This window comes from Carassius gibelio, chromosome B11, assembly GCF_023724105.1.
Source record: "Carassius gibelio isolate Cgi1373 ecotype wild population from Czech Republic chromosome B11, carGib1.2-hapl.c, whole genome shotgun sequence".
In the NCBI taxonomy this organism is placed as follows: Eukaryota; Metazoa; Chordata; class Actinopteri; order Cypriniformes; family Cyprinidae; genus Carassius; species Carassius gibelio.
Genome location: NC_068406.1, coordinates 5,127,750 through 5,153,514, shown reverse-complemented (window position 1 = coordinate 5,153,514; position 25,765 = coordinate 5,127,750). Strand labels below are relative to the sequence as shown.

Sequence of the window (25,765 nt, the reverse complement as noted above, 5' to 3'; positions counted from 1 at the left end):
ATCCCTGCACTTTTCATTGACTGACTTTCAACAAAAGTCATATTAATTCACTTTAATGGAAATGTGTCCAGCGTGTCCTTGGAGCAGAAGCGAGGCTGAATTGGCTTCCTGTCGCATTCATCATCGATTTTAGGAACCTTTTCTTAACCCGTGAGGCCTTATGAAGGGTATCCATGCTCCTCCGGGAGAAGACTTTAACCTGCAAGGTGCTACCTGAAACTGCAGAAGTGTTTACAAGATTCAACGTGCATTTATTATCACCAGAGACGCTCTTCATCCAACTAGCAGTAAACCAGCACAATCACGCTGAACTCCCAAGAGAACCTTTTTCAAGATCTATTAGTTATTTTAGAAAATAGCTTAAGTAGGCCATTTAAGAAATTGCAATTGTAGTTATTTGCCAAGTCTGTGTATCATCATACATATTGCGATTGAAGCTGTGTTCATCAGGCTTCACTATTTAACCCTGCTAGCACACCGTTTCACTGGCAGTAACTAGCATTAGTAACTAGCATTAATCTATCACTGCTCACACTAGCTAGTGACTGCTGAACAACAGCTTCATTTACTCAAAAGCTGTATTCTAAAAGGCTTTTCATTTTCACACAAATACAAAAATTATCTCTCTTGTAAGTCCCATCACCTTTGACCAAGAAAAAAATCATTTATATGAGTGTGACCATGCAGTTTTACTTTTCTTACTTGCTTACTACTGTTAGCCCTATCTGTTAAAATGTAAAGCTTTATTTTAATTGGAATGCTGAATGGAAAAACTATTTCTGAGAATCTGTTTTTGCAAATTAACTCTTCATTTGTTTTACTGTATTCATTTGTGCCATTGCTTGTAATTTGCTAATGAGTTCTTAATTCATTATGGACTGTTTACTAGTCTTTAATGGTATATTAGAGATGCTACTAGCATTTGCTGTGGTATCAGAATCAAGATCGGTGACTCTTCCACCGGCATCTTTGGTGTTGAATTTATTGACAAAATATACAGAATGTTTTTCAAAATACAAAAGAAATAAAAGTGTGAAAATTACTAATTTGTAATTCGCTTTGGATAAAAGTGTCTGCTAAATGACTAAATTTAAATGTAAATGTAAAATTATAACCAGAACTTTAAAATTTGATTGAATTAATGTTATGCACTAGAAAACAAAACAGACTTCTATTAACATCCAGGGGCCTGTTCTTCGTACGTCGCTAACTCAATTAGCTGGATTTGAATGTTGATGATTTGATGATTTGATCTTGGATCGTTTGGTTCTTCGAAGCTCATTCCGGAGCTGCTGTCATAGCAACAGGTCCGTGAGCTTAAACCTGCTCGGGAGCAGCTTATTTCATGTAAACAGGATTAGATCGCTTCTCAAACAGAACTGATACTCAAAATATGTCTGCTACCACCGCTACTTTATTACAAGAGTATCGTACTGATCCAGGGACAATAATTTAAAAAAATAATCATTTAAAAAAATATTTAAAAATAATATAAAAATGCTGTGTAGTCCATAACAGCCTGCTATAGACACTCCAGTTTTACTCACTGAAATATTTATTTGTCATAAAATTATTACTTCATAATTGTATTAGAGTCGTACACACATGCTATACAGATAATAGAGTCATGCATTATTTTGAGTGATGACTGCTATTATAAGAGTGGCTTGATGGAGATAACATGATATTGACCCTTAAGAAACTTTCATTAATGCTGTCACGTAACAAATCTGTCCAAATATGAAATGAAATGAATAGATAATTTCTACATTAAAATAAAAATGTAAAGACTACACAACTATTATAAATTGCGAATCTAAATAATTGGGAATCATGAAAAAAATTCTAATAAAATAAAAACATGTATCTATTATCTGTTTCATGTATCTAATATAACATTTATTTAGTTTTGTTTGCTTGGCTGTTTCCTTATAAAAGTCATCGGGTGTCGTTTTAAATCATATGACGTCATTACATTGCCGTCTTGCAATCGCTGCACTGCTGATCATGGTTTCGAGAATCGATACATATCCCCTTTTAAGACAACACATGAACGCGCAATTATCTCAGATAACTCAATCCAGCGATACTCATCATACACAACAGGTGTGTTCGAAGAACCCAATTAGCCGGATCAGGATTAGCACGATGATATCATCTTGGATGTGTCATTTGATCTCGGATGTAATAAGCGACGTACGAAGAACGGGCCCCAGGTTTGTGTTTTGGAATAAACAGTAAAAATAAACAGTGTTTCAGGTTTAGATTCATTTGTTGCTCCCTTATGTGCTTTTCACTGATCTTTTCCTCCAGTTGAAACAATGTCTTATTATTAAATAATTTTTTGTTTATTTTTTATTGTGTCAGTGGCCCTGTCGACAGGCCTAGTTTGGGTTGACACGAGAGAGTAAATGAAGACAGAATTTCGGGGTGAGCCACTGTTCTGCATTGCCTACTTAGTTTTTCAGCCCCCCAAACTGATGGGGTTCAAATGTTAATTAGCAAACCCACCGGTTATTTACACCCTGATTCAATATTTCCAAAGTGCACGCATGAAACTGTCAGGGAGTCCGTCTCTGCCGACTCTATTTCAAAGACACGGGTGGACAGTGAGCGCTGCGAGAGCACTAATGAGCGCTTAGGCAAAGAGAACCTGACTATGAGTGCCAAAATATAAAGTGACAGAGCAGAACTATGATAAAAGCTATTCTCAGGAAACAGAGCAGAGTTTCTCTGGCACCGAGCTAAAGCGCTGACATCAGCACTCCCATAGTCCCTCTGTCACACATCACACCTCCACACTGGAGACAAGTTCCCTTAAAGTACATCTTCATTTGTGTGGGGTTCAACTGCTGCTCTGAGTTCTGGACACACACACATACACAATTGCACAGACGCACACACACACACACACACACACACACATACACACACACACAAACACACACATACATACACAAATGCACACACACAAACATACACATATGCACGGACACATGCACACTGCAACTTTTGTTTTCGGTTACATTTTAGAGTGAACTAGCTTTTTAACAACAACAAAAAAGCTTGTTGATTGCATTGTGAAAAGAGTGAGTGTTGTGCAGAAAACTGAGCTAAGGAAAAACAGCAAGTGACTTCATAATTCATAATAATTCAGAAATGAAGATTGATTCAGTAACGCTGTGTGTTGCTTGGAGGCATGCACCTGTTTTGCTGTGGCTTTGTTTTATCTATTTTAGTTGGCAAAAGAGCAAAAACACAATATTAATCTTTATTTTTTATTGAACTGTTTTTATTTTATTACTGACTGTTCACTAGTCTACAATTATGTCTAAACTTTATTTAAGGTAAGGCTTCAGTCTCGTGTAGCCAAGAGGCTAAGAACCACCCAAGTGACAATATGACTGGCAGGTAAAGCAACCGATGTTTCGTTTTGTGCCATGTCAAAAGTTAAAGCCCTAAAAAAGCATATCTTAAAGCAGCTGGTAATCTGTGCTGCTCATTATAGAAATGATCTGCTGCTTCGGTGTTCTTTAATGTGCACATTGTTAGTAAATCCTGCTGAATTTTCCCTCCCATCTGTGCTTTTATGGAATTGTGCACTGGCGCTAATTTACCCTGTTTGGTAAATCTGGCCCTAAATATTAAACTGTTAGTGTTTTCCAGTATCCTGCAGCCCTACTCTGTAAGTGTGAGTGTGGTGTGCGCTTGGGCCGCTGATGAGGTGGACAGCAGACAGCAGCATCCGTACCTTCACGTACTGACCGGCGAAGTGAGTGACCTCTGCAGTGAAGACACCGGAGGGGTCCACGGGGCAGATGGGAGCCGCGTCTCTCTGGATGATCTTATACTCCATACAGACGCGGTAATCATCCTGCAAACAAAGAAAAAAAAATCACAACATCCATCACACTGGGATTGTGTTTCTGAGAACAGCAGATCATCAGTGTCTTCCTGTGTCTCAATTACAGAACATCAGGGGAATGAGCCTCCACACAACGACACACAGGAGAGTCAAACATCCTGCTCAAAACAGCCAGAGAAGAGAGACTGCTAGGGTACACTCGAGGTGCTTGTCAGGGTTTTGCAGTTGCTAGGGTACACTCGAGATGTTTGTCAGGGTGTTTTGCAGTTGCTAGGGTACACTCGAGGTGCTTGTCAGAGTGTTTTGCAGTTGCTAGGGTACAATCAAGATGTTTGTCAGGGTGTTTTGCAGTTGCTAGGGTACACTCGAGGTGTTTGTCAGAGTGTTTTGCAGTTGCTAGGGTACACTCGAGGTGTTTGTCAGTGTTTTGCAGTTGCTAGGGTACAATCAAGATGTTTGTCAGGGTGTTTTGCAGTTGCTAGGGTACACTCGAGGTGCTTGTCAGAGTGTTTTGCAGTTGCTAGGGTACACTCGAGGTGTTTGTCAGAGTGTTTTGCAGTTGCTAGGGTACACTCGAGGTGTTTGTCAGGGTTTTGCAGTTGCTAGGGTACACTCAAGGTGTTTGTCAGGGTTTTGCAGTTGCTAGGGTACACTCGAGGTGCTTGTCAGGGTTTTGCAGTTGCTAGGGTACACTCGAGGTGTTTGTCAGGGTTTTGCAGTTGCTAGGGTACACTCGAGGTGTTTGTCAGTGTTTTGCAGTTGCTAGGGTACACTCGAGGTGTTTGTCAGAGTGTTTTGCAGTTGCTAGGGTACACTCGAGGTGCTTGTCAGGGTTTTGCAGTTGCTAGGGTACACTCGAGGTGTTTGTCAGGGTTTTGCAGTTGCTAGGGTACACTCGAGGTGTTTGTCAGGGTTTTGCAGTTGCTAGGGTACACTCGAGATGTTTGTCAGGGTGTTTTGCAGTTGCTAGGGTACACTTGAGGTGCTTGTCAGAGTGTTTTGCAGTTGCTAGGGTACACTCGAGGTGCTTGTCAGGGTTTTGCAGTTGCTAGGGTACACTCGAGATGTTTGTCAGGGTGTTTTGCAGTTGCTAGGGTACACTCGAGGTGCTTGTCAGAGTGTTTTGCAGTTGCTAGGGTACAATCAAGATGTTTGTCAGGGTGTTTTGCAGTTGCTAGGGTACACTCGAGGTGTTTGTCAGAGTGTTTTGCAGTTGCTAGGGTACACTCGAGGTGTTTGTCAGTGTTTTGCAGTTGCTAGGGTACAATCAAGATGTTTGTCAGGGTGTTTTGCAGTTGCTAGGGTACACTCGAGGTGCTTGTCAGAGTGTTTTGCAGTTGCTAGGGTACACTCGAGGTGTTTGTCAGAGTGTTTTGCAGTTGCTAGGGTACACTCGAGGTGTTTGTCAGGGTTTTGCAGTTGCTAGGGTACACTCAAGGTGTTTGTCAGGGTTTTGCAGTTGCTAGGGTACACTCGAGGTGCTTGTCAGGGTTTTGCAGTTGCTAGGGTACACTCGAGGTGTTTGTCAGGGTTTTGCAGTTGCTAGGGTACACTCGAGGTGTTTGTCAGTGTTTTGCAGTTGCTAGGGTACACTCGAGGTGTTTGTCAGAGTGTTTTGCAGTTGCTAGGGTACACTCGAGGTGCTTGTCAGGGTTTTGCAGTTGCTAGGGTACACTCGAGGTGTTTGTCAGGGTTTTGCAGTTGCTAGGGTACACTCGAGGTGTTTGTCAGGGTTTTGCAGTTGCTAGGGTACACTCGAGGTGTTTGTCAGGGTTTTGCAGTTGCTAGGGTACACTCGAGGTGTTTGTCAGAGTGTTTTGCAGTTGCTAGGGTACACTCGAGGTGTTTGTCAGGGTTTTGCAGTTGCTAGGGTACACTCGAGGTGTTTGTCAGAGTGTTTTGCAGTTGCTAGGGTACACTCGAGGTGCTTGTCAGAGTGTTTTGCAGTTGCTAGGGTACACTCGAGGTGCTTGTCAGAGTGTTTTGCAGTTGCTAGGGTACACTCGAGGTGTTTGTCAGGGTTTTGCAGTTGCTAGGGTACACTCGAGGTGCTTGTCAGAGTGTTTTGCAGTTGCTAGGGTACACTCGAGGTGTTTGTCAGAGTGTTTTGCAGTTGCTAGGGTACACTCGAGGTGTTTGTCAGAGTGTTTTGCAGTTGCTAGGGTACACTCGAGGTGTTTGTCAGAGTGTTTTGCAGTTGCTAGGGTACACTCGAGGTGTTTGTCAGAGTGTTTTGCAGTTGCTAGGGTACACTCGAGGTGCTTGTCAGAGTGTTTTGCAGTTGCTAGGGTACACTCGAGGTGTTTGTCAGAGTGTTTTGCAGTTGCTAGGGTACACTCGAGGTGTTTGTCAGAGTGTTTTGCAGTTGCTAGGGTACACTCGAGGTGCTTGTCAGAGTGTTTTGCAGTTGCTAGGGTACACTCGAGGTGTTTGTCAGGGTTTTGCAGTTGCTAGGGTACACTCGAGGTGTTTGTCAGAGTGTTTTGCAGTTGCTAGGGTACACTCGAGGTGCTTGTCAGAGTGTTTTGCAGTTGCTAGGGTACACTCGAGGTGTTTGTCAGAGTGTTTTGCAGTTGCTAGGGTACACTCGAGGTGCTTGTCAGAGTGTTTTGCAGTTGCTAGGGTACACTCGAGGTGTTTGTCAGAGTGTTTTGCAGTTGCTAGGGTACACTCGAGGTGTTTGTCAGGGTTTTGCAGTTGCTAGGGTACACTCGAGGTGTTTGTCAGGGTTTTGCAGTTGCTAGGGTACACTCGAGGTGTTTGTCAGGGTTTTGCAGTTGCTAGGGTACACTCGAGGTGTTTGTCAGAGTGTTTTGCAGTTGCTAGGGTACACTCGAGGTGTTTGTCAGAGTGTTTTGCAGTTGCTAGGGTACACTCGAGGTGCTTGTCAGAGTGTTTTGCAGTTGCTAGGGTACACTCGAGGTGCTTGTCAGAGTGTTTTGCAGTTGCTAGGGTACACTCGAGGTGTTTGTCAGAGTGTTTTGCAGTTGCTAGGGTACACTTGAGGTGCTTGTCAGAGTGTTTTGCAGTTGCTAGGGTACACTCGAGGTGTTTGTCAGGGTTTTGCAGTTGCTAGGGTACACTCGAGGTGTTTGTCAGGGTTTTGCAGTTGCTAGGGTACACTCGAGGTGCTTGTCAGAGTGTTTTGCAGTTGCTAGGGTACACTCGAGGTGTTTGTCAGAGTGTTTTGCAGTTGCTAGGGTACACTCGAGGTGTTTGTCAGAGTGTTTTGCAGTTGCTAGGGTACACTCGAGGTGCTTGTCAGAGTGTTTTGCAGTTGCTAGGGTACACTCGAGGTGTTTGTCAGAGTGTTTTGCAGTTGCTAGGGTACACTCGAGGTGTTTGTCAGAGTGTTTTGCAGTTGCTAGGGTACACTCGAGGTGCTTGTCAGAGTGTTTTGCAGTTGCTAGGGTACACTCGAGGTGTTTGTCAGGGTTTTGCAGTTGCTAGGGTACACTCGAGGTGTTTGTCAGTGTTTTGCAGTTGCAGCTTTAGTGCAGTGAAGTCTGAGGACTCCAGGACATTTTTTCTGTCCTATACTGCAAGTACTGCTTGCTCTCCCATAATAAATCATTTCAAGTCCATGAGCTCAGGTGGCTAACAGCAGGATTGTTTAGTGTTTAGCATCATCTTCATAAGTTCTTCTGTCTCTGGCACAGAGAGGAACCTCAAGGTGATGCTGATCTGAGGCTGGTCTGCATCAAACATTCAACACAGAGATAAGGACCAGAGTTCACTTTACTCTCATTAGATGGAATGGTGCTTGAGATGCTCACATGCCTTCAGGCTGAACTTTGAAATGAGTTTTTCACCAAAAGCTTTTTTCCAGCCTCTCTTTTTAATAAAGCACTTCAACTCTGCTTTAAGGCTTATTAGATGCCCCTAAAACTTCTTTCAGTCATTGTCCTGACAGGAACTGTTCAAGGATCTCTTGGATCCGTTTCTTTGGTTCATGAATGTTGTTTTCTTACAAATGAAATAAAACCGACACAAATGTTTTCACAGCTCTGTTGAGAATGCACCCAGACATGTGAATTCACTCATCTCAAATGCACAGATGGAAGATTTTAAGTAATCACGATGTATGTGAAGAAACTGAGGTTATTGAGGTAATAAATTGGAAATTACTCTCATTACTATTATTATTATTATTATCATCATTACTGCAAATTGTAAATATTCAAACTCAATTTACTGTATTCAGTGATAAGTTTTCTGTGCAGTTCCCAAACAGGGTTTCTGCAGTTTTTATGAATGTAAAATTAGGACTTTAAGACCAAATAAAGAATGAATAACAATACATCAACTTATGGCTTGAATATCTCTGCTCTCAACAACAACTTTCAATCCCACTGAAAAAAGTCTTGTTCTTCATCAGGAGTTTTGTCTTTGTATCCCATGGCAAATGTCTAAAGATTCTTAAATCAAGATACATTTACTGGAGAAGATATGAGATAAGTCTTGTTTTAAGAGAAATTGTTAAAAAAAATTGTGAGTTTTTGTTTAAAACAAGAAAAAATTTGGCCAGTGGACTTAAATCCCCTTTGTTTACCAAAAAGTTAAGTTTGCTTAATTTTCAATAATTAAAAGTAAAAAAAAAAAATGTGTTTAATGTGCATCTCAGAAAATGCTTTATTTAAAACCCCAACTGAATGGCACTTATATGCACTTAATTCCTCTGTCAACTTTATTGTCATTGTTCACAGTACAAGTACAGACAGATACAATGGGTAATAATTAAATGTTTATTTTTGATGTATGCATTGCATTCTATGCATTTAAAAAGTAAAACAAAAAAAAATCTAAAAAAGGAAATTTAGTTGTTCATTTTAAGAGACACAGGAGACTTATTTTCTCTTGCATAATTAATATTACACTTTAAGCAAAAACACATTTTATCCGATTACTCGATTAATCGATGGAATTTTTGGTAGAATACTCGATTACTAAAATATTCGATAGCTACAGCCCTAAATGAAAGCACAATGTAGATGTGACTTACAGCTCCAAAGTATGGGGCCTGATGGACCACTCCAGTACCGTCATCATCACGCACATAGTTATCCACCACCACCGAGAACGCACCGCTCTCCTTACACTGAGGAGAAAAACAAGCGCTCATCAAGATCACATCCTGACTAATGACGACAGAAGAAGCAGATTTACCCACAGATCCATTTAATTTAATGCTAAATACTCGTCTCAGCATCCTGTCATCTATGTTCTCCTTACAGAAAGGTAAGAGTTTGAGACGGTGTGAGGAGTGTGACGCAGCATTACAATCTTTACCTTGATGAAGTAATCAAACAGAGGCTTGTATTTTTTGCCCTTCAGGGTCTTGCCAGGAAATCTATAAAGACAAAAACACACTTTATCAACACTGAACTACAACCACAGAGCGGTTCGAGAGCTGAAACACGAGACAATAAATAAAACTCTCCTTGACCTTTGAGAATATGAACATTTACAAGGGTCTACGATTGATCGATACAGAAGGAGCAGGAGGGAATTTAACTCAAACTGTCTCTGTCCTGTTTCTGAACCACTGTCACATTTACAATATCAATTCAGACTTCAATTAATCACTATGCTGCTGCAAAACAGCATGACTTTCTTCTGTGGAAAATAAAAGAAGCACTTGTGAAGAATGTGCATGCTGCTCTCATCCTTATAATCAATGCAAAAAAAGAAAAAGTATAAGACACGTGCAGTATGATCTACAAACACTAGATCTGATGGTGCAAATCACTGTTACACAGACATTTTTAATAAATTGCTTGATTAAAATTCTTTTGTGTTGCACAGATGAAAGGAAGTAATGCAGGGTGGCAGCAACATGAGAGTGAGTGAAGCATTGTTTTTCTGCAAACATCTAGAAGTGCAGTGAAATCAACTCTTCTGGTGCTTCTCATTCCAGTCACATCACCTCCTGCTGAAGAACATTCATCAAAAGCAGAGAGATATTAATCGATAATAGCAGTCCGGCTCGGGACTAATCCCACAATACCTCAGCTTACTGTTATCAGCCGCGCACAGAGAAGCGCTCAACACACACACACACACACACACACACACACACACCTCAGGACCTGGGGGACTCACTGCACTATTTTACATTTGAGTTCAAACTGCAGATTTGAAGTGTTTTCCTGGACCTTACCCGCTGTGAGAAACCAGATCAAGGGCTCTCTAACAAATCAATGGACTACTTACACAACCGTTCTACTAAACAGTGTTCAGCATATACTGTCAGATGATTAAAACAAGCAGTCATTCCATCGTTGTGTTGAACCTGCTTCAACGTTCCTATAAATATAATGTTATTATGTGTGTGTGACTGGACTTGGGCTGCGTCTGAAATCTCACACTCTCACAGTACTTTCTTGCTTTGAATAAGTAACGATTCCACACCAGAGGGACAGACGGTGTGCGGCTCACAGGATGTGATGTCATCACACAAACTCACCTGTCCAGGATGGTGTACTCGGAGTCAGATTTGAAGAGAGCGATGAGTCTTGCCTCCATCATGATGTACACCTGCTGCGAGCTGTTATCTGAGAGACACGGAGAGATCAAACAACACACACAGCATCACAAGAGTTCAAACACACACACATATACACACTCTATATCACACACTTTTTCAATTTCAAATCTAGAACATAAGCACATTATTGTTTGTCACGTTTGCTCAGATTTTGATTTCGTGCTAGATAAACGTGTCTTTTCACCTTCACTAAAGCGTTTCTTTTCTCTTGATAAGTTAGTTTAGCTGTGAAACATGCACCATTCTCATTTAATGTAATGTTTTTGAATGAAGTCTGTTCTGCTCACCGAGACTGATAAAAAATAGAGCAAATACATTAAAAATTGTGAAACATTATTACAACTTAAATCAGCAGTTTTCTGTGTGAATCTGTGTTAAAGTGTAATTTATTTCTGTGATGCTCCGCTGTATTTTCAGCATCATTCCTCCAGTCTCCAGTGTCACATGATCTTCAGAAATCAGAATAAAACACTGATTTAATGCACTATTATCAATTATATTTTGGGATCCGTTATTAATTATGTTATTTTTATCAGTGTTCAAATATTAAGTTCTTGCAGCATAATATTCACTAAGTTAAAACTGTATTAAACAATGCATTTTATTTTTACTAAATAATAATAATAATTATTAAAAAGGGACGCTCAAATCTGATTCAAATGTGTCAAAACTTTAATTTCGGTTGAACTAGGCCTGCACATGATGCATATGTTTGTGTTATACTGTGATGATATATTGTTGGGTGTGAGCTGGCTGTGGGGTAAGGTGTGCCAGCTGACAGCAGCAGCAGCAGCAGCTTCAGGTTCAGACAGGGCTGAACTCCTGCTTCATTAGTATTCAGAGCGTCTCTCTCCTGCAGCAGACGGCCGAGCTAACCAAAGACTCACAGCGCCCCCTGTCTGACGCTCAAACTGGGTCACGCTTCCACTCCGCATCTTCAGAGGAGAGCACAGGGAGATATATATACACAGCAGGTGAAGGAGAAGCCGACCTCTGGTGTGGGACCGCTCTAAATACGAGGGGTGTAAGGGTACACATGTCACGGTCAGTGGTTTACTGAACAAATTGCTGTTTCTTTAAATAAATCAATGGTAAGTAAAAAATATCCACCTCAGCTTATGCTGTAAACTACAGCCCTTTTACATTACTGTAAGGTTTAAAAATGAAAATAAATTATTCTTGTAGTGTAAATATAATCAAATTATTGAAGTGCCAGTATGTTTGAAACATTAAAGCTTTCAAAACCGCATAAAAACTGTGGTGAACAGCCAGAGACTGTCTCTGATGAAGAGCTGTAGATGCTGGTTACTGTGAGATGATCAATCAGGGAACAAACTGCAGAAGGTTTTGTGTTCAGAGGAAAACCTGCTCAGAAACACTGTGATCTTTTTGTAAAAGCATGTGACAATGTGATGCAGGCAATGAACACATTTTCAAACTAGTAATGAAAATAATTTATAGATCTGCTGCTGTCAACAAAAAGAAGCACTGAGGACTTCCTGCAGGATTCTGCCAAAATAAAAGCTCCATCAACATTCAGAAACATTAGTGTGGTAATTTTACTGTAGTTCTGTAAAATAACAAAATAGTTAGACAATACGATTACAACAGCTGTATTATTATTATTTACAGTAAAATGGACACATGCCTGATTCAAAAAACACCACCAAAATTATTTTACTAACTTATTAATTTTACATTTAATTGTGCGTTGGTGGTAAATATTTTTTACTTGTTTTGTACTTAATTTGTCTTTGTAAAGCAAGACAAACTGTAAAAAGCTAAATTGGGGTATTTAATTTAAGCAATGTGAAAATAATTAGGGAAAAAACCATGAGAAACCGTGTTTGGTTTAAGTATTTTATTGTGGTGCTGGCGACTGAGAGGTGAAGCTCACCTTTGACCTTGACGTAGATGAAGTCGGGGCTGACGCAGAGGGCCAGGTTACTGGGCAGGGTCCACGGTGTGGTGGTCCAGGCCAGGAAGCTCACCGTCTCGTCCTCCAGCAGAGGGAAGGTCACGATCACCGACGGGTCCTGCACATCCTGAGGAGGTCAGAGGTCACAGGTCAGAGGTCAGAGCCGCCGAGGAGCAGGCCGAGCTCAGGAACACAATCACCAGTCACCTTGTAGTTCTGATTGGCTTCGAAGTTGGAGAGCGGTGTGTTGCAGGCGGTGGAGAAGGGCATGACCTTGACCCCTCTGTAGACCAGACCCTTATCATACAGCTGCTTGAACACCCACCTGAAACACAGCACAGCACCCAGCATGCACCACTGCTCTCACATACAGACGAGGGCTGACGAAACGGATCAAAAACTATATCCGATTCGATACTTAAATATGACCGATATTTGAATTTCTAAGGCATGATTTCAGTTAGTGGGGAAACAGAATTCAGCTTCTCTCCTGAGGCCACAAGAGGGCGCCTCGAGCTAAATATCATTGAAAAAGAGCATAATGTTTAAAATAATGTTTATAAACCACATCTAACTAAAAGAGTTGCTTAAACAATTAGAAATAAAACAGCATGAGGTATGTCTGTATGCATAGTTTAATACAAAGGACCGAAAACAATCACAGAGTACTTTAATTTTAAAACATGAGATATTAATGAGGCAACTTCACGCACACCTAAAATTCAAACTTTAAACTTTTTTTGCATTCCAATGTGGATCTTTATTTTAAATTCGACAGATTTTTTTAGGACAGCCAATCAGATGCAAACTAATGCTGTATACATAATACTGAAATATGTAAACAAAATATTTAAATTATATAATCAATATATGAACGCATGTATTAGTAAAGTCAGCATAGTGTTTTTTACAGCTCAGATGGTGTCAGTGAAGCTTTACGTGTGTTTTTGGGTCACTCTTAGCGCTGTGTGTTGTGTGTTTGTAATGTTGGTAAACTCCTGAGGATTTCTACACTGCATCTGCACTGACACAACACTACTCTTGTAAAGAGCTGGGGTCAAGAAGCATTCACAAAATGATTTCTGGACAGATCTCTTCCTGTGAACTCAGAAAGTAATTGAGCTGGACATTAACACGAGAGAAGACGGGGAAGGAAGCGCTGTAGATCTCACCACACGGTCTCCATGAACCACGGGTACAGCGTCTTATAGTCGTTTCTGAAGTCAATCCAGCGGCCCATTCGCCTCACCGACATCTGGAGTCACAATAATCATGATAACAACATCACGATCTGCTGGTGTAGACCTGCTTATTACTTTACAGATACAACAATTACTAATAGTGCTGGGAACATCTAGTGCATTCAAAATAAAAGTCTCTGTTTATATAATACACGTGTACTGTGTATATTTATCATGGATATAGAAATGCACACACATACAGTATATGTTTAGCAGATATTTACATGCATATTCATTTACATTTGTATATTATATCTAAATCTATTCTCTAGCCTGCTGTCTTGTGTTTATAGTTGTAGTGCTCTAGTGTAACTGCACTAATGTTGTACTGAAGCAGACACAGTTTTTGCGCTGTACTAACTGAACGTCTCACACACACACACACACACACACGTACCTCCCACTCGTCGGCGTATCTCATGACGATGCTCCTGCACTGCTTGTTGTACTCCGCTATGCCCATCTTAGCCACATCCTCCGGTCCTCTGATGTTCAGCGCTTTATCAATCTCATATTCCTGAACAACAACCACATGCTCTTCATCAGAAAACATGGAGGCTCTCTAAAAGCCTTTTTAGGGATTAGGGATGAAAAAGTGTTTTATCTTCCCTCTTTAGTTGACCCTCTAACACTCTCTATTCTTACAAATGCCCCTTTTATACTTGCACGCTATTCATTTACTGCATGTTTTCTTTCAAAACTTCTGGATGCTATCTATTTGTGTATTTTTTATATAATTAACAAGATGTAAAAAAGTGAGGGTCCTGCGGGGCTGAAGGAGAGGACTCTCACCACGGGCAGGCCGTGACAGTCCCAGCCGAACCTGCGTTCCACGTAGAAACCGTTCTGATGAGCGAACCTGGTCACGATGTCCTTGATGGTTCCTGCCAGGATGTGTCCGTAGTGAGGCAGGCCGGTGGCGAAGGGCGGCCCGTCGTAGAACGTGAACCTGACACACACACACACACACGTCAGCATCTTTAGGCTGTTTTATCACTAGATTAGTTTCGTGATGTTGTGAAGATGTGAGGAGTGAGAGGAGACCTGGGCCGGTTCCTGCTCTGCTTCAGACACTCCTGGAAACAGTCCTTGTCCCGCCACAGCTGCAGGACTCGCTCCTCCTCCGACGGGAAGTGGATGGACTCTGGCACCGCCTCCACCATCCTGTGACACACACACACACACACACACACACACACACACAATGCCTTATTCACAACACCGAGCACGCCGTCTGAAAGAATCACGCCTCGTCTGTGAATCAGAGCAACACAGAGACACAAGCAGCTTCTGATCAAGCTGAAACACTTTACTACAACAAAACTGTGTCAAAGAAAGACTTTAACATGATAGCACAGATACATGTGGCTGTTTGAGACCCATAAAGACTGTTGCTGGTAGTGTTTCCAGTTGGATAAATAATAATAATAACTGAATATCTTAATCATAGCCACACAAGTCAACAGGACAGACGCACAAAACCAGTTTGACTGGGTTCTTACTTTCAGTTTCATTCACTGACCTAGATGTGTCCCTAAACATTCAGACGACACCTTCATCATCATCATCATCATCATCATGCTGTTGAAGGAGAACTGTGCACACGAGCACTTTATTTGAGGATAAAACACACAGATCTGATGACTGAGACTGTCTGACACACACACACACACACACACACACACTCACACTCACACACACACACACACACACACACACACACACACACACACTCACACTCTCTCTCGAATAAACCTGTTAGTAAACGGACACAGATCAGTTGTATGATGATGATGATGATGATGATGATGATGAAGTAACGTTAGTTGAGGAGTAAATACTGCAGCGCTCCTCAAGACTCATCACACACAGCTCTAACTACTTCTAATACTATTATTAATAATAATAATAATATAGCGCACGCATGTTCGTGTGTTTGTGAATTTTGAATTAAGAAGAAGTGTCAGACGGACTCACATGAGCACCCTCGCCGGTTAGCAGAGATAGCGGAAATGATGCAACTGACGGAAAAACTGAGCTGCGCCGGACACATGGCGTGTCTTTCCATAATAAAAGCCCCAAAACGTGGTAATCTTTAGTGAATGTTTCGTCAGATTTTAAGTTTTATATATGTGTGTGTGTGTGTGTGATAAATACCTGACAATCACTGAGATTATCAACATTAAATATGAATATAAATCTTATATTCATATTTTATATCCGGCTTATTTCTATTTGCATACTGAATTGCGTATATATATATCAATCAATTGGAAAGTCGTGAAAAAGTTAATTTATTTCAGTAATTCAACTCAGTAAAACTCAGGTAATTCAACTTTCAGTAAAACTCAGGTATTAAATAAATTGAATGCACACAGACTGAAGTAGTTTGAGTCTTTGGTTATTTTAATTGTGATGATTTTGCTTACATTTAACAAAAAGCCACCAATTCACTATCTCACCAAATTAGAATTATGGTGACATGCCAATCTGCTAATCAACTCAAAACACCTGCAAAGGTATCCCGAGCCTGCAAAACAGTCTCTCTGTTTGGTTCACCAGGCTACACAATCATGGGGAAGACTGCTGATCTGACAGTTGTCCAGAAGACAATCATTGACACCCTTCACAAGGAGGGTAAGACACAAACATTCAATGCCAAAGAAGCTGGCTGTTCACAGAGTGCTGTATCCAAGCATGTTAACAGAAAGTTGAGTGGAAGGGAAAAGAGTGGAAGAAAAAGATGTACAACCGACCGAGAGAACCGCAGCCTTTGTCAAGCAAAACCGATTCAAGAATTTGAGTGAACTTCACAAGTAATGGACTGAGGCTGGGGTCAAAGCATCAAGAGCCACCACACACAGACAACGTCAGAGGTGTCTTATTTTGGAGAAGAAGAACTGGACTGTTGCCCAGTGGTCCAAAGTCCTCTTTTCAGATGAGAGCAAGTTTTGTATATCATTTGGAAACCAAGGTCCTAGAGTCTGGAGGAAGTGTGGAGAAGCTCATAGCCCAAGTTGCTTAAGTCCAGTGTTTAGTTTCCACAGTCTTTGATGATTTGGTGTGCAATGTCATCTGCTGGTGTTGGTCCATTGTGTTTTTTTAAAACCAAAGTCACTGCAGCCATTTACCAAGAAATCTTGGAGCACTACATGCTTCCTTCTGTTGACCATCTTTTTGAAGATGCTGATTTCAATTTCAGGATTTGGCACCTGCCCACACTGCTACTAAAATGTGTTGGTGTGCTTGACTGGCCAGCAAACTCACCAGACCAGGGGCCTCATTTATGTGCATAGGATCCTTACTAAAAATCTACAAAAGCCAAAAATAGCACACCTGCACGCAATTTTCACTTTATAAATCACAGCCTACCTGATAATTTGCGCACGCAAAAAAAAAAAAAAAAAAAAAATTATTTACCGCCCTTTATCCACCCACATTCAACCATATATAGACAATGCAAATTACCTCATTGGCCATGCATATTAAAAGGAGCAAGGAAATTTGTGTTTTTTTTTTTTAAACAAAATCATGGCAGCAATGGAGAGCAAGGGCAAGAAGTGAAATTTCTCTGAGGCAGAAATAGAGGTTCTTGTGAATGAGGTGGATGAAAGCCGACAGAGTGTGTGTGCGACTGGTGGGGGAAAAGGCGCCCCCGATTTGTCCCCAATGGAGACCCGAATGGCCTCGTTTCTCGGCCAAACCAGTGTGTGTGGCATTGTGTCTGAAAGGGAGGGAGACACAGATGTGCTGGATACAGGGGGAACCAGGTAAATAACTTTATTGCTTGTGTGAACAAAATAAATTACACAATTGGTTTAGTCCTTATTCTTGCAGGGGCTATGGAGTTTTCCGGGGTCCCCATCACAAATGCGTCCCGACCGTATTACACAGCTGGAAGTGGCCGGGTGCTGACTGAAGCTGTTCTGCAGACACAGAGAGACACCATTAATGCAATTTCTGTAATTGCAGATGAGCTTAAGCAAATAAGGGTTGTGCTGGGTGACATTGCATCTACATTAAAAGATCTTGTTAAAAAAATGATGTCCTTCTTGTTGGGGAGGGGGGTGTGGGTCAGGCTCTTCATGCTGGTGTTGTGGTAGGTCTGGAGGAACAGGGATACCATTCATCAGTGCAATGTTGTGTAAAAAAGCGCACACCATGATGATCTGGCATACTTTTTTTGGTTGATATAAAAGTCTACCACCCGAAGCATCAAGGCAACGCCATCTACACTTGAGGAGGCCAATGGCTCTCTCAACTACTGAGCGTGCACGAGCGTGGGTATCATTAAAGCGCACTTCTTCTGCGCTCTGGGGGTTTGAGAATGGGGTGAGTGCCAGCGCCTGAGCGGGTAACCGCTGTCACCTGTAAAGTATAACAGATTATTTGTACAATAGGCTTTAACTGCTATGTAAAAACAATTATATGCATTTACTTACCCAGAAGCCAGCCATCGCGACCGGCACCTGCCCTAAGTCGATTCCCTACACTGCTGTGCGCTAGAATAAAAGAGTCATGTGTAGAACCAGGCCATCGTGCCACAACATTCCTTAGAGTCAAGTTGGCGTCACATATAATTTGCACATTTATTGAATGCACATGTTTGCGATTCACATAAATGAATTCATCTACATATGGAGCCCTTATAACAATATGAGTGCAGTCGATTGCGCCGATTACATTTGGGAAACCGGACATTGCTGCAAATTGCCTTTTGATATTGGCCTGTTCTCCAACAGTGTAAGGAAACTTTATGTATCGATTGGTCATTTGAATAATGCTCTTCAAAACGTCAGGCATTAATGAGCTTAGGCATGGCTGTGAAATCCCAGACCTATGACAAATTAATAGGAATGCTCAAATCAATAAGGTTTTGCTTTAAAAAAAAAAAAACCTTTTGCACAAGAACTGGCGTACGCATGTTTTCAGCCCCGTTTTGTGCGTACGCAAGCTTTATAAATGAGGCGCCTGGACCCCAGAGAGAATATATGGGCTATTGTCAAGAGGAAAATAAGAAACAAGAGACCAAACAATGCAGATGAGCTGAGGGCCACTTTCAAAGAAACCTGGGCTTCCAGACCACCTCAGCAGAGCCACAAACTGATCCCCTCCATGCCACGCCGAATTGAGGCAGTAATTAAAGCAAAAGGAGCCCCTACCAAGTATTGAGTACATGTACAGTAAATTAACATACTTTCCAGAAGGCCAACAATTAGTTAAAAATGTTTTTTAATTGGTCTTATGAAGAATTTTAATTTGTTGAGATAGTGAATTGGTGGGTTTTTGTTAAACGTGAGCCAAAATCATCACCATTAAAAGAACCAAAGATTTAAACTACTTCAGTCTGTGTGCACTGAATTGATTTAATACATGAGTTTCACTATTTGAGTTGAATTACTGAAATAAATGAACTTTTTCTTGACATTCTAATTCATTGAGAAGCACCTGTATATATGAACAGGAAAATGGGATGTAATTTCTTCAGTATTACAATTCATGGGAAGATGACTTAAGTCACATTTTTAAACATAGAAGCAGAAAAAAAAATTAATCAGTATATATAAAATAAGCACATTTGGCAATTTGGCTTAAAGGAAGGGTTGCAGAAATGAGCACACTCTTGATTCAATTCAACAAACTTGTGTACGTCTCCATAACTTTAATTATATTACCCCCACCCTTCTTGACATTGAGTTGATGACACATCTGTCCTGTTTAACACTCGAGCTTCTTGAGTTTCCTGACGCTGGACAAGGAATGTTGCTGAACTTGTTTCCCACATCTTCAGTGCTCATTCATCCCTATCCAAGAATGTCTTTGTTCATACTGTTCTTTGGTGACTAAGCTGCTAAGTTTACTGGAATATATACTGTACGTCTTCACGGAACCATAATACACTTGGTTCAGGATACTGTATTTTATAGATAATTTAGTAAATTCAAAAAAATTATTTACAGTTAAAAGGGGATTATAAATGGTTTGCTTCTTCAACGAACATAAACAATTATTATTATTATCCAATAATTAGGGCAAGAGACCTTTCTACTGACTCTGAAAACCACCAGAATAAAGATGTCAAGGGTTCGTAATATTTTTGTCAATACAAATAATTACACATAAGAAATAATCTGAAAATAAAAAAGCATCTGAATGTGAGATGACTATATTCTGTCCTAAATAAAAAAAATTATAATTTCAATACAAACTAAAAATATACCTAAATATATGTGAAATCCTAATTTATTGGGTAGTTTCATTTGGGAGGTGGCTGTCCCAACCCCTAACCCCTTAACTTCAAGTTATGAAAATATTAAAATGTATTTATTTTTTCCTTTCCTATAAAAATATATACACAGGTGCTGGTCATAGAATTAGAGTATCATCAAAAAGTTGATTTATTTCACTAATTCCCTTCAAAAAGTGAAACTTGTATATTTTATTCATTCATTACACACAGACTATTTATTTCTTTTAATGTAGATGATTATAACTGACAACTAAGTAAAATCCCAAATTCAGTATCTCAGAAAATTCTAATATAACTTAAGACCAATACAAAGAAAGGATTTTTAGAAATCTTGGTCAACTGAAAGTATGAACATGAAAAGTATGAGCATGTACAGGACTCAATATTAGTTGTGGCTTCTTTTGTCTGAATGACTGCAGCAGTGCGGCGTGGCATGGAGTGGATCAGTCTGTGTCACTGCTCAGGTGTTATGAGAGACCAGGTGTCTCTGATAGTGGCCTTCAGCTCTTCTGTATTCTTGGGTCTGGCATACAGTGCTCAGCATAAATGAGTACACCCCCTTTAAAAAGTACAAATTCAATCAGTAGCTCAATGAACAAAAGAACAATTTCCAAACTCTTCACAAGGCTGAGTTTTATTGAACACTTATTTAACTCCATAACATGAAATTAAAGGGTTAATAATCTAACTTGGATCACAAAATCTTCAGTTTTACTCAAATTAGTTGAAGCAAAAATGAATTCACCCCACAACAAAAACTACTAAATCTAGTATTTTGTAGGAGCACCGTGATTTTTAAGGACAGCACCAAGTCTTCTAGGCATGGAACGAACAAGTTGGCGACATATTGCAACATCTATCTTTTTCCATTCTTCAAGAATATTGAGTGATTCTCAACTTGTCGCTTCAGAATTCCCCACAGGTGTTCGATTGGGTTCAGATCAGGAGACATACTTGGCCACTCAATCACTTTCACCCGGTTCTTCTTCAGATATACGACAGTAGCTTTAGATGTGTGTTTTGGATCATTGTCGTGTTGTAAAACTGCACGGAGTGATGTCAGCATCTTCTCCTTCAGTATAGAGCAGTACATTGTTGAGTTGATGATACCATCAATGAAATGCAGCTCCCCAACACTAGCAGCACTCATGCAGCTCCACATAAGGACACTGCCAACACCATGTTTCACTGTAGGCAACATGCATTTTTCTTTGAAATCCTCACCTTTACGACGCCATACAGTTTTTAAACCATTAGTTCCAAGAACAGTGATCTTTGTCTCATCACTCCAGAGTATAGAGTCCCAGTAGTCTTCATCTTTTTCAGCATAGGCCTTAGCAAATTCTAGGCGTGCTTTATTGTGCATGGGCTTTAGGAGAGGCTTCCTTCGTGGATGATACCCATGCATGCCATTCCTCTGCAGTGTGCGTCGTATGGTGTGACGGGAAACGGTCACTCCAGTTTGGCTTTCTACTGCTTTAGCTAACTGAATTTGCATGGCTATCTTCTTCAACCCTTCTGATCAGAAGACGCTTCTGTCGAGATGTTAACTTCCGTGGACGGCCTGGACGTCTCTGTAAGATGGTTGCACTTCCATCTTTCTTAAATTTTTTGATAACTTTTGCTACAGTATTTTGACTTATATGTAAAGCTTTGCTGATCTTCTTGTAGCCCTAACCTTTTTTGTGTAAAGAATTTATTTCCTTTCTCAGATTTTGTGACATTTCTTTTCCATGGGGAGCCATTGCTGACAGCATGAAATGCTTTTCTTCTTCTTCTTCTTCTTCCTTGATGTTTAACGGCGGTTGGCATCCAACTTCAATGGTGCATTACCGCCACCTACTGTACTGGAGTGTGAACCGGAGCTAGACAAAGAGAAACTAAAACTAAAATGGAGACTTCCAACTCTCTTCCCCCACCCTTTAATAAAAAAAAAAAAAAAGAAAAATGAAATGCTTTTCTTTAAGTAATGCCCTTTTAAAGTCACCTGTCCGCTGGACACCTCTTAAATGAATCGACTCACCTGTGGTTGAATGCCTGTTAATTAGAGTTTTGTAGTCTTAAGTGTAGCTTTTCTCCTAAGACTATAATTGGGGTGTACTCATTTTTGCAACATGGGCTTGAATGAATTTGTTAGGAAAATCACTTTTTTTGTGTGTGCAAACTAACAAATCTTGTTTGCAATCAAAGGGCCACATTTGTGGGAGTATTTTGTAGTATAGTATAGTAGAAAATGTTGATTTTGAAATTAAACTAAAGGTTTTCTGACTAATTTAGTGGGGTGTACTCATTTATGCAGAGCACTGCATCACATCTTCCTCTTCACAATACCACACAGATTTTCTATGGGGTTAAGGTCAGGTGAGTCTGCTGGCCAATTAAGAACAGGGATACCATGGCCCTTAACCCAGGTACTGGTAGCTTTGGCACTGTGTGCAGGTGCAGAGTCCTGCTGGAAAATGAGATCTGCATCTCCATAAAGTTGGTCAGCAGCAGGAAGCATGAAGTGCTCTAAAACTTCCTGGTATATGGCTGCGTTGACCTTTGACCTCAGGAAACACAGTGGACCAACACCAGCAGATGACATCTGACCCCAAACCATCACTGACTGTGGAAACTTTACACTGGACTCAAGCAACGTGGATTGTGTGTCTCTCCTCTCTTCCTCCAGACTCTGGGACCCTGATCTCCAAAGGAAATGCAAAATTGACTTTCATCAGAGAACATAACTGTGGTCCACTCAAAAGCAGTCCAGTCCTTTCTGAAGCGAGACGCTTCTGATGCTGTCTGTTGTTCAAGAGTGGCTTGACACAAGGAATGCGAAGCTGAAACCCATGTCTTGCATACGTCTGTGTGTAGTGGTTCTTGAAGCACTGACTCCAGCTGCAGTCCACTCTTTGTGAATCTCCCCCACATTTTTTAATGGTTTTGTTTCACAATCCTCTCCAGGCTGCGGTTATCCCTATTGCTTCTACCACATCTTTTCCTTCCCTTCTCCTCTCTATTAATGTGCTTGGACACAGAGCTCTGTGAGCAGCCAGCCTCTTTTACAGTGACCTTTTGTGTCTTGCCCTCCTTGTGCAAGGGGTCAGTGGTCATCTTTTGGACAAGTGTCAGGTCAGTAGTCTTCCCCATGATTGTGTATCCTACAGAACTAGACTGAGAGACCATTTAAAGGCTTTGCAGGTGTTTTGAGTTAATTATCTGATTAGAGTGTGGCACCAGTGTCTTCAGTATTGAACCTTTTCACAATATTCTAATTTTCTGAAACACTGAATTTTCCCTAGTTGTCAGTAATAATCAAAATGAAAAAATATATTTTTTTAAATACATCAGACTGTGTGCAAGTTAAAAAGAAAAAAAAGCATACCATATAGATTTATCACAAAAAATAATGAGCACACGTGAGAGAGCACTCCCAGTAAAGCCATTTGCACGTATGTAATCGCATTCAGTATGAGGCTTATGTTCTCATCACCAAACCTCCAGAAACACCTCTTTCCTCTCGCTGTGTGTTCATATGCATCAATCAAGAGACAGAGACACTCTTAGTCAAAGCATGGCTTTATTTTGGATGGTATGAAGTCCTTCTGGAGAACATCTGTACACAGCTGACTCTCTGGGGTCTATCCTCATCTATTTGGAAGCCTCCCTCTTGGCGATGGTCTTCCTCCCCTTCTTGTTGTGTTTCTTGGCAAAGCGCATGTTCCTCAGGAACTTAGGGTCCACCTGAAACAACACAGGACACGTGAGTAACTCACTCCTGCATGGTTTATTTTACCTCATCTAGTGTACTAATTTAAGACAGGCTATTAAATTACATAAAATAAAAAAGACGTAAGATTGTATACATCTTAGTCTCAATTGAATTAGTTGATATAGTCCGTTATTGCTTATTGACCTTATGGTCTCGCCTTCGTTTTGGTCGTGGGGCAAAAGGCTTGTCAACGAACATTGTCAATTTTTATTAAAGAAATACACTAACTCACTGCACACAAACATAGTATGTGTGAGCAGCTCACTGTAGTGTCTCATTCCAGTCACATGTTAAAGCCATGTACTGAGCATCAGTTGAGTATAAACACTGAAGGCTCAGCCGTGTGGGCGGAGCTCTCTGCTCACTGACCAATGGCTGGCCAGAGAATCATCATCATCATCAACATCTGTTCCACAAACATTGAACATCTTGTTCTGAAATACTGCAGCTATAGTTTTTAGAGATAGTTAACGATTAAGAAATAAATTTCATTTTGATAATCTTCTAGCAGTGTTACCCACTGAGATTAAAATCATATCTCTATTGTTTGTAAAGAAAACACCACGTGTCTATGAGCATGCTTGTTCTTATAGACTGAACACGTAACATGACTTCATTTCCACAAACTCACAGCTTCATTTACAGAAACAACAGTTTTCAGACCCAGAACGCAATGTCATGTAACGTTAAACGAACAGCCAAAACGCACGAGTTTCAGATGACTCATTTGTTTAGATAATTAAGTTTTTCTTGATATAAAAAGTACAACATGCGCTTAAACTCTTCATGCCGTGTTTATTCCTAATTATCGTTAATTAACAGCTAATCAGCATCAAAGATCGTCTCAGCTCGAGGATAAGGAACAGTTCCTGCAGCTCAGATGAAGTCAGACGGAGATCCTTCACGAGCATCCCTCACACACACACACACACACACACACACACACACACAGAGAGAGAGAGATCTCTTACCCCTTTGAGAGACTCGTAGCGCTGAGACCTCGGCTTCTTGATGCCGTTTCTGTGCGCCTTACGAGCTGCACACAGAAAGAGAGAGAGATCAGCTGGACATCCTCACCACTAACACACACACACAAACACACATCACACACACTTACACTGGTTGTGTGTGGTGTGGTTCTTCGACTTGGCCATTTCTGATCGCGGTCTGCTGAAGGAGGAAAAGAAGAGCACGTTCAGAAAACACACAACACATCGCTTTCACATACAGCATCAGTTAAACGTGCGTGTGAAACTAAACGCGCATCTGAGCGCCATGCTAGCAGCTAGCTCACAGCAGACTCTCTAGTTCACTATTAACTACACAATCCGCGCGCGCTCAGGTTAATACCGCTCGCGCGCTGCGTGCTCACACTCACTCAACACAACACTGAACTCAGTATTCAATAACACTCTCCATTTCTGGAGGATTGATGCAGATTTAGTTTTTACGGAGACACACTCAGTACCTGCCACACGAAGAGCACGACAACCGGAAGAGAGAGAGACCGCAAGGCACCGTGGGAGATAAGAGTCCCCTTCGCCGGATGTGACGTACGACAAAACGCGACACATTCACACCGCTTTAGAAACATAAATGTGTTATTTTACTTTTACTTATTAATATATGTAGCTTTTTACAAAGGGTCCGAACTCGGTAAAAAATAATTAATTACAGCTGAGCCATCTTCAAAAATGGGCTACAAACACATCTCTTCCATCTTTTGTGGACTCTCTAACTAACACTCTATTATAATTCTATTCTTTTTCAACTAACACTAGCTACTCTATTCTTTTTGTATTCTGTCTGTTTTTTATACAATTAACAAAAGCAAAAATTAGGCCTCTAACGCTAGCTAGCTCTATTGTTTTTATTATATATATATATATATATATATATATATATATATATATATATTATAAAATAACCTTGCTATGTGTACTGTGTTCTGCTGAGACCTAGATATCATTGCTCTTCAGTTGATTTTGATTGCTTCTGTTTTCCTCATTAGAAAGCTGATTTAAATGAAAGCTTCTGCTGAATGTAATTGTAAGTGTACACTGCTATATTAGAGTAAAACTAAATAACAAGAGCACTGTCTGAAGAGACCCCGATGTGTTATGAGTTCACAGAAGTAATCATTACTGTAGAAACTGTGCTATTAGGAAACTGTTTACCATGGTAGAG

The 25,765-nt window shown here is 40.6% G+C and overlaps 2 protein-coding genes across 3 annotated transcripts in view; both read right to left on the bottom strand.

Moving 5' to 3' along the window:
• iars1 (isoleucyl-tRNA synthetase 1) overlaps nucleotides 1-15,616 on the bottom strand; it is a 48,047-nt gene extending 32,431 nt beyond the window's left edge. Inside the window, exons 1-11 of the mRNA XM_052568922.1 lie at nucleotides 15,549-15,616; nucleotides 14,616-14,735; nucleotides 14,364-14,520; nucleotides 13,969-14,088; nucleotides 13,503-13,585; nucleotides 12,538-12,655; nucleotides 12,310-12,457; nucleotides 10,332-10,419; nucleotides 9,155-9,215; nucleotides 8,868-8,963; nucleotides 3,752-3,874 (exon numbers count right to left, since the gene is read on the bottom strand). Of these exons, the coding sequence (XP_052424882.1) occupies nucleotides 3,752-3,874; nucleotides 8,868-8,963; nucleotides 9,155-9,215; nucleotides 10,332-10,419; nucleotides 12,310-12,457; nucleotides 12,538-12,655; nucleotides 13,503-13,585; nucleotides 13,969-14,088; nucleotides 14,364-14,520; nucleotides 14,616-14,735; nucleotides 15,549-15,550 (1,116 nt within the window). The 5' untranslated portion in view covers nucleotides 15,551-15,616. The remainder of the gene's footprint in view (nucleotides 1-3,751; nucleotides 3,875-8,867; nucleotides 8,964-9,154; nucleotides 9,216-10,331; nucleotides 10,420-12,309; nucleotides 12,458-12,537; nucleotides 12,656-13,502; nucleotides 13,586-13,968; nucleotides 14,089-14,363; nucleotides 14,521-14,615; nucleotides 14,736-15,548) is intronic.
• A 7,753-nt stretch (nucleotides 15,617-23,369) lies between these two features.
• On the bottom strand, nucleotides 23,370-25,131 carry LOC127968070 (60S ribosomal protein L29-like). Of its 2 annotated transcripts, none has more exons than XM_052568949.1 (4): nucleotides 25,047-25,131; nucleotides 24,696-24,748; nucleotides 24,550-24,614; nucleotides 23,370-23,550 (listed from the first exon to the last, which is right to left on the bottom strand). In XM_052568949.1, the coding sequence occupies exons 2-4, from the start codon at nucleotides 24,730-24,732 to the stop codon at nucleotides 23,458-23,460; spliced, it is 195 nt and encodes a 64-aa protein (XP_052424909.1). In that variant the 5' UTR covers nucleotides 24,733-24,748; nucleotides 25,047-25,131; the 3' UTR covers nucleotides 23,370-23,457. The 2 variants fall into 2 exon arrangements, with proteins under 2 accessions (XP_052424909.1, XP_052424910.1); XM_052568950.1 differs by lacking the exon at nucleotides 25,047-25,131 and adding an exon at nucleotides 24,957-25,040.
• Between the last annotated feature and the right edge of the window lie 634 nt (nucleotides 25,132-25,765).